Source organism: Ranitomeya imitator, chromosome 2 (assembly GCF_032444005.1).
Source record: "Ranitomeya imitator isolate aRanImi1 chromosome 2, aRanImi1.pri, whole genome shotgun sequence".
Classification (NCBI taxonomy): domain Eukaryota; kingdom Metazoa; phylum Chordata; class Amphibia; order Anura; family Dendrobatidae; genus Ranitomeya; species Ranitomeya imitator.
Window position 1 is genome coordinate 426,344,983 of NC_091283.1, and position 17,433 is coordinate 426,362,415.

Genomic DNA, 17,433 nt, shown 5'->3' on the forward strand with positions numbered 1-17,433 from the left:
GCAAATAGAACCAGTGAGGACCCAGATTCTGGGGTTGCAATATACAGTGCCTTGCGAAAGTATTCGCCCCCCTGGAACTTTTCAACCTTTTCCCATATATCATGCTTCAAACCTAAAGATATCAAGTGTAAATTTTTGGTGAAGAATCATCAACAACTGGAACACAATTGTGAAGTTGAACAAAACTTATTGATTATTTAAAATTTTTGTGGAAATTCAAAAACTGAATAGTGGGGCATGCAATATTGTTCGGCCCCTTTACTTTCAGTGCAGCAAACTCACTCCAGAAGTTCATTGTGGATCTCTGAATGATCCAATGTTGTCCTAAATGCCTAATGATGATAAATATAATCCACCTGTGTGTAATCAAGTCTCCGTATAAATGCACCTGCTCTGTGATAGTTTCAGGGTTCTGCTTGAAGCACAGAGAGCATCATGAAGACCAAGGAACACAACAGGCAGGTCCGTGATACTGTTGTAGAGAAGTTTAAAGCCGGATTTGGATACAAAATGATTTCCAAAACTTTAAACATCCCAAGGAGCACTGTGCAAGCGATCATATTGAAATGGAAGGAGTATCATACCACTGCAAATCTACCAAGACCCGGCCATCCCTCTAAACTTTCATCTCAAACAAGGAGAAGACTGATCAGAGATGCAGCCAAGAGGCCCGTGATCACTCTGGATGAACTGTAGAGATCTACAGCTGAGGTGGGACAGTCTGTCCATAGGACAACAATCAGTCGTACACTGCACAAATCTGGCTTTTATGGAAGAGTGGCAAGAAGAAAGCCATTTCTCAAAGATATCCATAAAAAGTGGTGTTTAAAGTTTGCAACAAGCCACCTGGGAGACACACCAAACATGTGGAAGAAGGTGATCTGGTCAGATGAAACCAAAATTTAACTTTTTGGCAACAATGCCAAACGATATGTTTGGCGTAAAGGCAACACAGCTCATCACCCTGAACACACCATCCCCACTGTCAGACATGGTGGTGGCAGCATCATGGTTTGGGCCTGCTTTTCGTCAGCAGGGACAGGGAAGATGGATGGAGCCAAATACAGGACCATTCTTGAAGAAAACCTGTTGGAGTCTGCAAAAGACCTGAGACTGGGACAGAGATTTGTCTTCCAACAAGACAATGATCCCAAACAAAGCAAAATCTACAATGGAATGGTTCACAAATAAACGTATCCAGGTGTTATAATGGCCAAGTCAAAGTCCAGACCTCAATCCAATCGAGAATCTGTGGAAAGAGCTGAAAACTGCGGTTCACAAACAATCTCCATCAAACCTCACTCAGCTCGAGCTGTTTGCCACGGAAGAATGGGCAAGAATTTCAGTCTCTTGATGTACAAAACTGATAGAGACATACCCCAAGCGACTTGCAGCTGTAATCGCAGCAAAAGGTGGCGCAACAAAGTATTAAGTTAAAGAGGCCGATTTAATATTGCACGCCCCACTTTTCAGTTTTTGAATTTCCACAAAAATTTTAAATCACCAATAAATTTCGTTCATCTTCACAATTGTGTTCCACTTGTTGTTGATTCTTCACCAAAAATTTACATTTGGTATCTTTTATGTTTGAAGCATGATATGTGGGAAAAGGTTGAAAAGTTCCAGGGGGCCGAATACTTTCAGAAGGCACTGTATTTTTGGCTCTGGCCCTTCCTTAAACTTTTCTGCCCTTACTCAGGATTATTAGTATATGTGCTCACGGCATCTTTTTCAAGCAGATTCGGTCTGGGACCCACCTGAAAAAGTGCATAGAAAAAAAAACACCAAAAAGAATGTACATATGCATAGCAAATGTAAAAGTAGCTTGCTTTTATACCTTCAATGATTTTCAACTTCTTTTAACTACTTCAGAAAAGAAATGACTGGTCCATTCTTCTGGCAGCTTCTGCTTGGAAAGTCGCTCAATATTAGGGCTCACTTAGATGAGCGTATATTCGATGTTTTATCAGATAGCACTTGGACTATCTTTATGCTATGGGGCAGTCCTGACCTAACTTTTTTTGTTTTTATAGAACAAATCGATATTTAGAAAAATTCCAGCTTACTATGAGTGGCTCCATCATTCAGATCACGCGCATCCATACAAGTCTATGGGTGCGTGTAAAACATTGGACTGCACTCGGATGTCATCCAAGTGCAGTTTGATTTATGCAGACAAAGACAGTTCTCAGTCTTATCTGTACCGGTGCTCCTGTTCTCGCATATGAGAAAATCGGATCACACTAAGATGACACTCTGCTCAGACTCTGATCTGATTTAAAAAAAATATGCTGGCGGCAAAGCAACCCCCTTTCCCCCCTAAAATAAAAATAAAAAAAAGATACACCACTGGTGTATTTCTGCAGCAACTTCTGCAGGAATAGCTCAGCGGGTATGCCAGCGTCTAAAACACGCCTTGTGGACATACCGTTATAGACTGTCTTTGGTAATCCTTAGGTGGCATTCTCAACAAATCAAAGCAATATTACTGAATATAAATGTATTCCATGCCAACTAGATATCTGCTATTTGTCCACTGTAAATGGTGACAGGCTGATTAACCCCCACCCTCCTTGCTATCTTTGGCTCATTCCTCAGGTTAAGCAAGGATTGAAGCTTTTGTATTGTATCCTGTTCAGTCATTTGTTTGTTTAGATGATAAGCCACTCCAGGAGTGTCTGGAAGCCATTGAACTCCCTCCCTCTACTGAAATTTCAGCTGCAACTCTAAATATATATCCAGGTCTGGTCATGGTGCCAATGTGTCTGGTCCAGTCATGGTGCCCATGTATCTAGCACAGGACTGGTCCTGTCATTTTGCCCATGTATCTAGTCCAGGTCTGGTTCAGTCATGGTGCTCAAGTAGCTAGTTCAGCTCTGGTTCAGTCATGGTGCCCATATATCTAGTCCAGGTTTGGTCCTGTCATGGTGCCCATGTATCTAGTCCAGTTCTGGTCCAGTCATGGTGCCCATGTATCTAGCACAGGCCTGGTCCAGTCATGGTGCCCATGTATCTAGCACAGGCATGGTCCTGTCATGGTGCCCATGTATCTAGTGCAAGTCTGGTTCAGTCATGGTGCTCAAGTAGCTAGTTCAGGTCTGGTCCAGTCATGGTGCCCATATATCTAGTCCAGGTCTGATCCAGTCATGGTGCCCATGTATCTGGTCCAGGTTGGGTCCAGTCATTGTACCGATGTAGCTAGTTCAGGTCTGATCAAGTCATGGTGCCCATGTAGCTAGTTCAGGTATGGTCCAGTCATGTGCCCATGTATCTGGTCCAGTCATGGTGCTCATGTATCAGGTCCAGTCATGGTGCCTATGTAGCTAGTCCAGGTCTGGTCCAGTCATGGTGCACATGTAGCTAGTTCAGGTCTGGCCCAGTCATGGTACCCATGTAGCTAGTTAATGTCTGGTCCAGTCTTGTTGCCTATGTAGCTAGTCCAGGTCTGGTTCACTCCTGGTGCCCAAGTAGCTAGTCCAGGTCTGGTTCACTCCTGGTGCCCGTGTATTCAGTCCCGGTATGGTTCAGTTATGGTGCCCATGTATCCAGTCCAGGTATGGCTCAGTTATGGGCCCATGTATCCAGTCCCTGTCTGATTTAAGTCTTGGTGCCCATGTAGTCCAGGACTGGTCCATTTATTGTGTTTATGTATGTAGCCCAGACTGGTTAGAGTATGGTGCCCCCTTAAACCAACCCAGGCCCCAGTGTAAATAGCCCAGGTTTGCCTTTATCTTGGACTTGTTTCTGTCTGGGTACCCGTGTATCTGCCAGGACTGGTTCTGTCTTGGTGTGTGTCTACCTTGGGCCGGGTTTGGTCACGTGAATGTCTGAATATAATGGATGTTCTGTCTCTGTACATCAAATGTTTTCTCTGGTTTTCCAGGTGGGGGATGTGAGCAGAGGGGGATGGGAGGAACGGCCTGCTCTCTTCATACTGCACACATTTGGCCTCATCTGCAGGGTGATGGGCATCTGTGCAGCTTATTTATGTGAAAGCATTAAACGCTTCTTTTCCCCATATCTACCTGATTATATAACATGGCGCATGGATCCCACCCGGCAGCCCCCACTGTCAGTGTCACATCTCGGGCAAAGCTTTACGTCACGTTTTCCATGGCAACCTCCTCTCTGTGTCTCTGTGCAGAGTCCGCTGTGTGCCTCTTCCCCGGAGATCCTGTAACAATGCGTTCTTTGTCCTCCGCTTGTTTCATTCCCTCAGATGGAATGTAATGTCCCACTTATTCCCAGGGTCCAGGAGCGAGATTGCCCCACTCCAATAATCATCAGTGTATATGTCACAGGAGTCATCGCCTGACGCTATCCCTTAATATTGGTACCGTAATAAAGATTCTGCAAATACAAGTATAGTTGTGGCCACGGCAGCCATTTTTTTTTATTTTTTTGCATTTGCCATGTGATAAATTGGGTTGATGTGTAATAAAGATATAGAAATAAATCTACTTCTGGAAGTATGACAAGCAAAAAAATGATGACCAGGGGAGCACCTTGCGTGTTCTCTGATGGATGTCGAGGGAAAGAGGAATCGGTCATGCTGGTTCTACACATAACTTGTCCCTTGTTCCTACATGAGATAAGCTGCCGCTCTAGGTGTCTAGCGGTGGCTTTGGTTCCTTTTACATCGACACTTGGCACTAATCAACAAAAGCATATCTTTAAAGGGGTTGTCTGATCTTTTTTCAGGAGCACCCCTCTTTCTGCTTCCTGCTGTTTGTGATGGTGCTACTGAAGACGAACCCTTCAGCTAATTTGAACTGTGCGCTCTCTCATGCTGCAGCATTGGAGTAGCAAAGGGGCACGGAAGTTGGCCGAATCTCAGCGATCCAACCAGCTTCACCGCTAGCAGTTTCCAGCATAGCAAACCACTAAGGCTACTTTCACATTTCCGTTTTTGTGTGTACGTTGAAATTCGTCGTTTTTGGAAAAAAAAAATGCATCCTGCAAATGTGCCCGCAGGATGCATTTTTTTCCCGTAGACTTGTATTGCTGACGAATCGCGACGTATGGCCATACGTCGCGTCCGTCGTGCACTGGATGCGTTGTAATTTGGCGGACCGTCGTCATGAAAAAACATTCAAGGGAACGTTTTTTCGTACATCGCATCCTGCACTTTGGAGTGCGCATGCCCAGGCGGAGATCTCTAGCTCCTCCCCGGGACTTTAGAATGGGCAGCAGATGCGTTGAAAAACTGCATCCGCTGCCCATGTTGTGCCGAATTTTAACAAAGTCCGTCGGTACGTCGCGCCGACGCTTAGCGACGGCCGCATCCCGACGGAAATGTGAAAGAAGCCTAAGCATACACTCCTTGCAATGGAAACTGGCCAGCTCTGATAGATTGCAGAAGGTGGCTGGAATCTTGGGCAACAAGCCTTAATCTATAAAATTAAGAACCTCTCTGTTCATTGTATGTTTTTTGGAACCCTGTGTCACTTGTGAGATCACTTGTCCTCCTTCCTCTCCCTGTAACGGTAATTTTCTGATCAGCATTAAAAGATACAGTCAACCACAAAATTATGGCTTTTTGGTCACTCTCTTCACAAGTATTGGGATCCTCTTGCTCAATTTAACAGGATTTTTTTCCTCAATAAATCTCTTTGGGAAGATACCTTAGGACATTTATACCCAAAGCATAAGCCATAAATGTACTGTAGATGTGGGTCCTCAATGTCTACTTGATATTGATGGCATATCCTGTAGATATGCCATTACCCCTCACACTCTGCTCCCCCTATAGAATACCCATGTATGATAGACCAAGCTAAGCAATATGATAAAATATTTTTTATATTATTAATCTTCTTCTGGTTTATCAGAACCATACTATTTTTATTTATTTTTAAATCTTAAATCTCCTTTTTCTCTACATGTCCTCATGTTTTTGTGAAATACTTTATCTAGTCACAGACCTTCTATAAGATCAGTGGTGCAGAGAAGGGGTAATAAAAGGAACTGAAACATTCTGAGTCCCTTTGTGAACCTTCCACTTCCTTCAGGTTTCAGTCCCCAAGCTGTTGCATTATGTAGCCGCCGCTTGGTTATATCTGATGCAGAGACCGCTGGGTAAAAACCACTATAGCTGCTACTAACAACACTCTTCGTCCATGATCATCCATGTTTTCCTGCGTTCCTACATTGCACAGTATGCAGGCTTTTAGTTACAGGTAGGAGTCCATGAATTCAGGTTACCACCGATGTGGGACAGCAGCTACATTCATGTCACCCATGTTGTCGTAAGTTATCACAGAAGACACTGCGGATTATGTTTGCAGAGTGCACAGTTTAAAAACCGCAGCGTATTTCAGGACCTGAAAAGAGCTTTAGCAAAAATCTGCATGGCGGTCACTGGATGGGCATCTAACTGATGGATAGAATTAGAAAGAAATGCTAAATTTCTGCTTCAGGGAGCATGTCCTGCCTTACATGGCTACACATGGCTGCCAACACCATAGACAGTCCCTGATGTTATCACAACCCCAGACCTGCAAAATGTCTCATCTCTCCCAAGAATTCAGTGCTGGCAATTTACAAGCACTAATCCTGCATGGACACAACTGCCTGCACTGTGGGGGGAGGGCAGCCATTGGATTAACCCTTGCCGTTTCAGTACACTCTACCACTGACTGTCTCTTTTCTGCTGTAACCTATGGGAAAAAAAAAGTCAACTGCAATTGGTCTACACCAGCCGGTATACTCTTAATGCCAGCTGCCTTATTATAGTATGCAATTAAATGTCCAACAATGTCTGGTCGGTTAGAGAGAGCAGTTCTGTATTGCAATCCTCTGACTAAACAAAGGTCGGATATTTAATTTTTTTTCCCCTTGCAAATATTGATGAAGATGATATTAGAAACGCTGTGAGTAGTTGGAAAGGCAGAGCAAAGATACAAAACTGAGCAATGTCATCTGGACATTTACCAGGCCGCAGATCAGGATGATATTTAGCTGTATACATCCCTGTCCATGTCCAAAGTCTGTCAAAATGATTGTATTTTTATGATTTCTAGTTACATTATTAATATTTATTGGATCCATTTAAATATCATTGTAGATTGTTTTGCCAATAGTAGTTCTACTTTGTGGTACACGTCATGTAATGTGGTACACATTACATGCCTTGTCCTGTAATAGATTACCTTGGGAACGGAAAATCGATGGGATTAAAGGGAACCTGTCACCCCCAAAATCGAAGATGAGCTAAGCCCACTGGCATGAGGGGCTTATCTACAGCATTCTGTAATGCTGTAGATAAGCCCCTGATGTATCCTGAAAGATGAGAAAAAGAGGTTAGATTATACTCACCCAGGGGCTGTCCCGGTACGATGGGTGTCGCGGTCCGGTCCGGGGCCTCCTATCTTCATAGGATGACGTCCTCTTCTTGTCTTCATTCTCCGGCGCAGGTGTACTTTGTCTGCCCTGTTGAGGGCAGAGCAAAGTACTGCAGGGCGCAGGCGCTGGGAAAGGTCAGAGAGGCCCCGGACTGGACCGCAACGCCCATCGGACCGGACCGCAGCGGGGAACACCCCTGGGTGAGTATAATCTAACCTCTTTTTCTCATCTTTTAGGATACATGGGGGGGGGGGGGCATTCCAGAATGCTGTAGATAAGCCCTTGATGCCGGTGGGCTTAAGGTACCGTCACACTAAGCGACGCTGCAGCGATACCGACAACGATCCGGATCGCTGCAGCGTTGCTGTTTGGTCGCTGGAGAGCTGTCACACAGACCGCTCTCCAGCGACCAACGATGCCGGTAACCAGGGTAAACATCGGGTTACTAAGCGCATGGCTGCGCTTAGTAACCCGATGTTTACCCTGGTTACCATCGTTAAAGTAAAAAAACAAACACTACATACTTACCTACCGCTGTCTGTCCTCGGCGCTCTGCTTCTCTGGTCTGGCTGTGAGCACAGCGGCCGGAAAGCAGAGCAGTGACGTCACCGCTGTGCTATCCGGCTGCCCGGCGCTCACAGCCAGACCAGAGAAGCAGAGCGCCGAGGACAGACAGCGGTAGGTAAGTATGTAGTGTTTGTTTTTTTACTTTAACGATGGTAACCAGGGTAAACATCAGGTTACTAAGCGCGGCCCTGTGCTTAGTAACCCGATGTTTACCCTGGTTACCAGCGAAGACATCGCTGAATCGGTGTCACACACACCGACTCAGCGATGTCAGCGGGAGAGCCAGCGACGAAATAAAGTTCTGGCCTTTCTTTCCCGACCAGCGACATCACAGCAGGGGCCTGATCGCTGCTGCGTGTCACACTGGACGATATCGCTAGCCAGGACGCTGCAACGTCACGGATCGCTAGCGATATCGTCTAGTGTGACGGTACCTTTAGCTTACCTTCCATTTTGTGGGTGACAGGTTCCCTTTAAAGGGATCCCTTCACCAGCATGCTGCCCCTCCGATGGACCGTGGAGGGTAGTTTTTCTGTACCAGAAACTCCTCCACATAGACGTAGCTTTAGATGAAGATCCAAAGGGCGCTTCCATTTGTAGGAAAGAATCCCAATTTAGTTGTAAGAGGGCTTCCAGCCAAGAAGTGTTGATTTTCAGCAAATTATTAAAACAAATATTTTTTTTATTTTTGCTGTGATGACTGCACTTGAAGAGCAATCGTTGGGTTCACATCAAATTGAGTAAAAATTGAGATAAAACATTACACACATCACGTTTCAGCTATTACAAGCCTTCATCAGGTCTCTGATACAACATGCCCCATATGAGCGATTTATATCACCCGATGAAGGCTTGTGTAGCTGAAACGTGGTGTAATGTTTTTAAATATTTTTATCTCAGTTTGTATGTGAAAATGACCATTGCACTTCGAGTGCCCAATTGTCATCACAACAAAAATTAGAAAAAATATTTGTTTTTACTAATCTACTGAAAATCAACACTCAGCTGGTAGCCTTCTTACAGCTAAATTTTGATTCCTTCCTACAAACGGAAGCGGCCTATGGATCTTTATCTAAAGCTATGACTTGTCCTGTACTGATCTTGAGTTACATCCTGCATTAGGGTATGTGCACACGTTGCGGATTTTGCTGCGGATCCGCGGCGGATTGGCCGTAGTTTTCCATGAGTTTACAGTACCATGTAAACCTATGGAAAGCAAAATCTGCAGTGCACATGCTTCGGAAAAAAACGCGCCAAAACACTGCGTTGTTTATTTTGCAGCATGTCAATTCTTTGTGCGGATTCTGCAGCGGTTTACACCTGCTCCTCAATAGGAATCCGCAGGTGGAATCTGCAAAAAAACTCTGGTAATTCCGCAGAAAATCCGCAGTGCGGATTTCCTGCGGATTTTCCAAAATCAGTGCGGAAAAATCCGCACACCTTTCCGCAACGTGTGCACATACCCTCATACTCCAGAGATGCACTCACTATTCTGCTGGTGCAGTCACTGTGTACATACATTACATTGCTTATCCTGTACTTATCCTGAGTTACATCCTGTATTATACCTCAGAGCTGCACTCACTATTCTGCTGGTGCAGTCACTGTGTACATACATTACATTACTTATCCTGTACTGATCCTGAGTTACATCCTGTATTATACCTCAGAGCTGCACTCACTATTCTGCTGGTGCAGTCACTGTGTACATACATTACATTACTTATCCTGTACTGATCCTGAGTTATATCCTGTATTATACTCCAGAGCTGCACTCACTATTCTGCTGGTGCAGTCACTGTGTACATACATTACATTACTGATCCTGCACTGATCCTGAGTTACATCATGTATTATACTCCAGAGCTGCCCTCACTATTCTGCTGGTGCAGTCACTGTGTACATACATTACATTACTGATCCTGCACTGATCCTGAGTTACATCATGTATTATACTCCAGAGCTGCACTCACTATTCTGCTGGTGCAGTCACTGTGTACATACATTACATTACTTATCCTGTACTGATCCTGAGTTACATCCTGTATGATACCCCAGAGCTGCTCTCACTATTCTGCTGGTGGAGTCACTGTGTACATACATTACATTACTTATCCTGTACTGATCCTGAGTTACATCCTGTATTATACTCCAGAGCTGCACTCACTATTCTGCTGGTGGAGTCACTGTGTACATACATTACATTACTTATCCTGTACTGATCCTGAGTTACATCCTGTATTATACTCCAGAGCTGCACTCACTATTCTGCTGGTGGAGTCACTGTGTACATACATTACATTACTGATCCTGTACTGATCCTGAGTTACATCCTGTATTATACTCCAGAGCTGCACTCACTATTCTGCTGGTGGAGTCACTGTGTACATACATTACAATACTGATCCTGCACTGATCCTGAGTTACATCATGTATTATACTCCAGAGCTGCACTCACTATTCTGCTGGTGCAGTCACTGTGTACATACATTACATTACTGATCCTGCACTGATCCTGAGTTACATCATGTATTATACTCCAGAGCTGCACTCACTATTCTGCTGGTGCAGTCACTGTGTACATACATTACATTACTTATCCTGTACTGATCCTGAGTTACATCCTGTATTATACTCCAGAGCTGTACTCACTATTCTGCTGGTGGAGTCACTGTGTACATACATTACGTTACTTATCCTGTACTGATCCTGAGTTACATCCTTTATAATACTCCAGAGCTGCACTCACTATTCTGCTGGTGCAGTCACTGTGTACATACATTACATTACTGATCCTGCACTGATCCTGAGTTACATCATGTATTATACTCCAGAGCTGCCCTCACTATTCTGCTGGTGCAGTAACTGTGTACATACATTACATTACTGATCCTGCATTGATCCTGAGTTACATCATGTATTATACTCCAGAGCTGCACTCACTATTCTGCTGGTGCAGTCACTGTGTACATACATTACATTACTTATCCTGTACTGATCCTGAGTTACATCCTGTATTATACTCCAGAGCTGCACTCACTATTCTGCTGGTGGAGTCACTGTGTACATACATTACATTACTTATCCTGTACTGATCCTGAGTTACATCCTGTATTATACTCCAGAGCTGCACTCACTATTCTGCTGGTGGAGTCACTGTGTACATACATTACATTACTGATCCTGTACTGATCCTGAGTTACATCCTGTATTATACTCCAGAGCTGCACTCACTATTCAGCTGGTGGAGTCACTGTGTACATACATTACATTACTTATCCTGTACTGATCCTGAGTTACATCCTGTATTATACCCCAGAGCTGCACTCACTATTCTGCTGGTGCAGTCACTGTGTACATACATTACATTACTTATCCTGTACTGATCCTGAGTTACATCCTGTATTATACTCCAGAGCTGCACTCACTATTCTGCTGGTGCAGTCACTGTGTACATACATTACATTACTGATCCTGTACTGATCCTGAGTTACATCCTGTATTATACTCCAGAGCTGCACTCACTATTCTGCTGGTGGAGTCACTGTGTACATACATTACATTACTTATCCTGTACTGATCCTGAGTTACATCCTGTATTATATTCCAGAGCTGCACTCACTATTCTGCTGGTGGAGTCACTGTGTACATACATTACATTACTTATCCTGTACTGATCCTGAGTTACATCCTGTATTATGCTCCAGAGCTGTACTCACTATTCTGCTGGTGGAGTCACTGTGTACATACATTACGTTACTTATCCTGTACTGATCCTGAGTTACATCCTTTATAATACTCCAGAGCTGCACTCACTATTCTGCTGGTGGAGTCACTGTGTACATACATTACATTACTGATCCTGAATTACATCCTGTATTATACCCCAGAGCTGCACTCACTATTCTGCTGGTGGAGTCACTGTGTACATACATTACATTACTGATCCTGAATTACATCCTGTATTATACTTCAGAGCTGTGCTCACTATTCGGAATGGTTTGTGTTGCAGGTCCCGCTGTTGCTTATCCGGAGGGCTTACCCCAGGAACATGGAGACAGTCAGCAGTCCAGTGAGTATGGACCACATCGGTGTAATAACTAGGAAAATTTAGCACTTGGTGTATTTCTTGTTCATTGCGATCGTGCTTTGGAGCCCCCATCATAGGATTCACAACTGTGTTTGAGGCTTAGTTGCAGGTCACATAATTTTACCTGTATAAAAATGTGCAGTGTGTTGGGTTGATGGATACAATAATGCAGCCATATTGACCCGATTATGCTAGTCAATAGTATCTATCAGGTGCTGCTTGTCTCCGTCACGTGATGGATCTGTTTCTTTTTTATATAATGGAACAGAAAGATGGAATTCCTAACCCTAGTGTGAACCCTTACCTAAAATGAGACCGGAACAAGGTTTTTGCCACCTAATCTGAGAGCAGCATAATTTAGAAACTGAGACCCTGAGTCCAGCGATGCATCACTTACTGGGCTGCTTGCTGTAGTTTTGATCATCTCCTGCTGAAAAGCTCTGATTTTATCACTAGAGGACAAGCCGAGCCTCACTGTGATTGGGGGAGTCGGGAGAGATGGCTGGCAGCTGAACAATAGTCCGGCCGATGCCTACCGTACGTGATGAAGGCCTAGGGGTGCTCTGATATTTGCCGCCACACATTGGCCATAAAATGCACTAGTGCTCTGAATGACTCTGTAATGCCGTACACAGGAAATCTGCTGCTGACGCTCCATTGATGCCTCTTGTTATTCCTGGAATCTGGCTTTGTCCTGCTTCTCTAATGACTTCCCACAATCCTTAGCGGCTGTAACCTGATCTCGTCATGCATTACCTAGAAGGATCTCAAAGCAAACCTCTCAAGACACAGCCAAGTCTGTGCACCCACCTCCTGTAATCATCTGAGGCCGTGCTTAAAATTCTGCTTTATTTTCCCAGATAAATGCATATAATGTGACTACGTCTATCTGCTTAACCAGAGTTGTACCACCGCCTATAGTTCTGCTTCATCCATAGCTGCGAACTGTGGTTTACCAGTATGTCATGCTGAGGGATTTCCTGTGCCTTCCAGTATAACTGACGTCAGCTCTGGATGTGACTAGTGCTTAATACTTGGTGTATCTCCGTGCACAACAGGAGAAGCAAAGGTTCTTGGTCATAACATGTACCTTTTCTATGTCATAAGGCTCCGACCATACAGTGTTTTTGGAAAAAGATGTAGTGACGTATAACTTAACAATGGAGATCTGTTTGGTTGCTGACAGACATGTCTGGACTTTGTAGGGTCAGAGAGAAATATGATTATCACATATTATATCCTACATGTATGTATGTAGGACCCCCAAGATTCGGAAGAGAACTTGACTTTTAAAACATCAAACAAACCTCAGAACTGACTTTATTGTGGTCACAGCAGCCGCCTAGTACGTTCCCCACTGGTAAGACGCCTGAACATCTGTTCTGACCAATGTGTTAAGTGCTACAAGGTCCAGGAATTCCTCTTATTTCACTGAGGAAGTGAGAAACTTCAAGCAATCCGGTCCCCATTACTGTTAGATGGCAGGTCTGGGCACAGTGGGGGCGAACATGTTGCCAACTTTACACTTTGAGACCGTCTCTTGACTACAGGAGTTTACAGCTGGCCGTCTAAATGAGGGATATCGGACTCCGATTCCTCATCAAGAGCCCCATCTAAGTGCAGCCTTCCGAGCCAAGCATGAGGCGAGCACTGCCCAGCCACAATGCCCCTTTTTTGCACTCAGCACAGTGCCAGTCTGACATTGAGCTTGCAGTGAACCTGCACGAAGAGCGATGCTACTTTTGGCAGAGCACATCATTGACATCTGTGCGCAGATCTTCATGCTTTGAAATAGTTACTGTCTATCTGTGACAGAACATAACACAATTGGGAAAAAATCTCCAATCACTTGCTGATTTGTTGCAAATCTTCAAGCCTAAAACCCAGAAGAAAAGGATGAGATTTGGTAAAGCCTTCACCACTTTGCTCGTGCTGTGAATAGCTCCGCTTTTTTTTTCTGCCCAGGAAATTCAGACTGAAAATCTGCAGCTTATCTGTCTCATGTGAACATGTGCTTCCAGAGAGAAAGCCGCTGACTGATTGTATATCACTCATACTGTTCAGTAGTAGTACAACAATATTAGAAATCACAGGTATGAAGGAAAATACCAATTATACCATTATCTATTACCCTGGGAAGTCCCTGAAATTACCCAAGAAGATGGTGTCAAGTACCCAGGCAGCGCAGAAAGAGTTAACCATTGATGACCTGTCTTTCCAACAAAGGGGCTGTTTTGGTGTGGGGGTGGAGATCTGTGACCCCTGACTTCCTCTCCACACTGGAGGTCCGTAGGAATCCAGGCCCAGCTACACATTAGCTTGTATATAGGTGCTGCCACCTTGTGTTCAGATTCACTCCTAGCCTTTACTAGTATCATAGCTTGTGCAATACTCCATAAATGGCGATCACTCGTTACAGGACGTTTGATCATTTTAGTGTAGCCTGACAAGGGTCCACCATTTTACTACTGGAAAACGTTGGTGTAATGAATCTGAGCACATTATCATTACTAAACCAGGATAAAGAACACAAAAAGGCCTAGGCATATAGAGGGGAGCGAGGGCTCAGTGAGTTGGTACATAAAGCTGGTATACTGTTAAGCTCAATGTATACTAGGAAAACCTCAAGGAATAATCTAACTTGTCATTTTCTTTGTCCTGGGAGATAATCCACCACTACAGAAGCCTACAATGGGTTATTTCCCTCTGCGCATTGCTCGCTCAGTTGGACTGTGCATTCATGGGCCTGGGGGGGAAAGCCAATGGTATAATAAGCCTTCAGGTGTATGGGCTCCTTAGGTGTCCCTGTTTGGATGCTCATTTGGGGCATTTATACCCTATAGCGCAGTGTTATTTATCACCTCTTACTATGTCCCGTCCATGATTTTTTTTTTTTTTTAGGTGAATATGGCGGGCTGGCTCTTTAAAGCTAGACCTATATATCCTGGGTGGGATATGAACAAAACTTTTGTCTTTTTTCAGACCCAGGCTCTGCTGAGCGTCCAGGGCAGAAAAGGAAATGCCCCAGCCCCCAACATTCATCCAATGGACACTCCCCACAAGATGCATCCGGCAGCCCAAGTAAAAAGAAGAAGAAACCGGGAATGTTAAACAGTCACAACAAAGACCAGGTATGGAGAATGTGCGCAGCCCCCATATATAGTTTTACTGTGTCCTTCACTGACTGCTCTGCGTCCCTGTTGCCATGTAGTGAACCCAATGTAAGAGCCATGCTCTGGTTAACCATTTTATTAGGTAGATCTTGTACCAGTGTGTGCTGGTCACTATTGATGTTCCCATACCTTGTGGTATCCTCCGTAACATCAGACTGATTTTATAGGCCTTACGTTATTTGTTCCATATTCCCTCTGTCCATCCATGGACAGGTGCAGTAGTGAATACATTGTAACTATCCCTGACAGTAGCAGCTCTCCATTATCTGGTGTCATCTGCTGAGAGATTTGCTTACCATTTTTTGCCCTATGAAAAGTATGTATGGCTGTTGCCTACAGTCGTCCATCTGCCATCACAGAGGTACAGCCATTAACGCTCTGTATCCATATTTCCAGATTATTCTTTTGGGCCATAGTAGTGTAAAATATGATTACACTGTTGAAAATTTCTTTAAAACTCCTCATGCCTGTGGCCATCTATTGTGGATGTTATTTCAGCAGTCTTCTTTGTCCATGAGTCTTAAGGTACCGTCACATTTAGCGACGCTGCAGCGATCTAGACAACGATCCCAATCGCTGCAGCGTCGCTGTGTGGTCGCTGGAGAGCTGTCACACAGACAGCTCTCCAGCGACCAACAATGCCGGTCCCCGGGTAACCAGGGTAAACATCGGGTTACTAAGCGCAGGGCCGCGTTTAGTAACCCGATGTTTACCCTGGTTACCAGCGTAAACGTAAAAAAAAACAAACACTACATACTTACCTTCCGGTGTCTGCCCCCCGGTGCTGTGCTTTTCGGCACTGACTGTGAGCACCAGCCGGAAAGCACAGCGGTGACGTCACCGCTGTGCTCAGCTTTCCGGCTGGCCGGCGCTCACAGTGCAGAGAAGCACAGCGCTGGAGGACAGACACCGGAATGTAAGTATGTAGTGTTTTTTTTTTTTTTACGTTTACGCTGGTAACCAGGGTAAACATCGGCTTAGCAACCCAATGTTTACCCTGGTTACCAGTGAAGACATCGCTGAATCGGCGTCACACACGCCGATTCAGCGATGTCTGCGGGAGTCCAGCGACGAAATAAAGTTCTGGATTTTCTGCGCCGACCAACGATGTCACAGCAGGATCCAGATCGCTGCTGCGTGTCAAACTGAACGATATCGCTAGCCAGGACGTTGCAACGTCACGGATCGCTAGCGATATCGTTCAGTGTGAAGGTACCTTTATAGGTAATGGTCTGAGTATGGATTGTGTTTGCTGTTATCTATGATCCTCCCTCAGATTATGCAGGTGACATTGTACCTAGTATTTGGTATCTGTCCCAACCTCCATTGTTCCCAAATTGAATATTTTATGTCTATCTTAAGGTACCGTCACACTTAGCGACGCTGCAGCGATACCGACAACGATCCGGATCGCTGCAGCGTCGCTGTTTGGTCGCTGGAGAGCTGTCACACAGACCGCTCTCCAGCGACCAACGATGCCGGTAACCAGGGTAAACATCGGGTAACTAAGCGCAGGGCCGCGCTTAGTAACCCGATGTTTACCCTGGTTACCATCCTAAAAGTAAAAAAAACAAACACTACATACTTACCTACAGCCGTCTGTCCTCCAGCGCTGTGCTCTGCACTCCTCCTGTACTGGCTGTGAGCACAGCGGCCGGAAAGCAGAGCGGTGACGTCACCGCTCTGCTTTCCGGCTGACCGACGCTCACAGCCAGTACAGGAGGAGTGCAGAGCACAGCGCTGGAGGACAGACGGCTGTAGGTAAGTATGTAGTGTTTGTTTTTTTTACTTTTAGGATGGTAACCAGGGTAAACATCGGGTTACTAAGCGCGGCCCTGCGCTTAGTTACCCGATGTTTACCCTGGTTACCAGTGAAGACATCGCTGAATCGGTGTCACACACGCCGATTCAGCGATGTCTGCGGGGAGTCCAGCGACCAAATAAAGTTCTGGACTTTCTTCCCCGACCAGCGACAGCACAGCAGGGGCCTGATCGCTGCTGCCTGTCACACTGGACGATATCGCTAGCGAGGACGCTGCAACGTCACGGATCGCTAGCGATATCGTCTAGTGTGACGGTACCTTTATCCCTCTGCAATGTTATTTTTTTCCCTTATGTCCCATTGTTGCTGACTAAAGAGATTTACAAAAACATGATTTTTATTGGTTTCTTTTTAATGTCCTAAAAGTCTGAAAATAGATCTGTATTGTGATAAGTATCATGGCTCTAGCACCCTGTAATTGCTCATCGGGTCGGGGA

At 44.9% G+C, this 17,433-nt stretch overlaps 1 protein-coding gene across 11 annotated transcripts in view; it reads left to right on the forward strand.

The window, feature by feature from the left end:
• ZMYND8 (zinc finger MYND-type containing 8) overlaps positions 1–17,433 on the forward strand; it is a 73,911-nt gene that overhangs the window by 9,468 nt on the left and 47,010 nt on the right. For all 11 annotated transcript variants that reach the window (XM_069750850.1, XM_069750843.1, XM_069750854.1 and 8 more), the window contains 2 exons: positions 11,924–11,983; positions 14,984–15,132. In XM_069750850.1, coding sequence (XP_069606951.1) covers positions 11,924–11,983; positions 14,984–15,132 — 209 coding nt within the window. The remainder of the gene's footprint in view (positions 1–11,923; positions 11,984–14,983; positions 15,133–17,433) is intronic.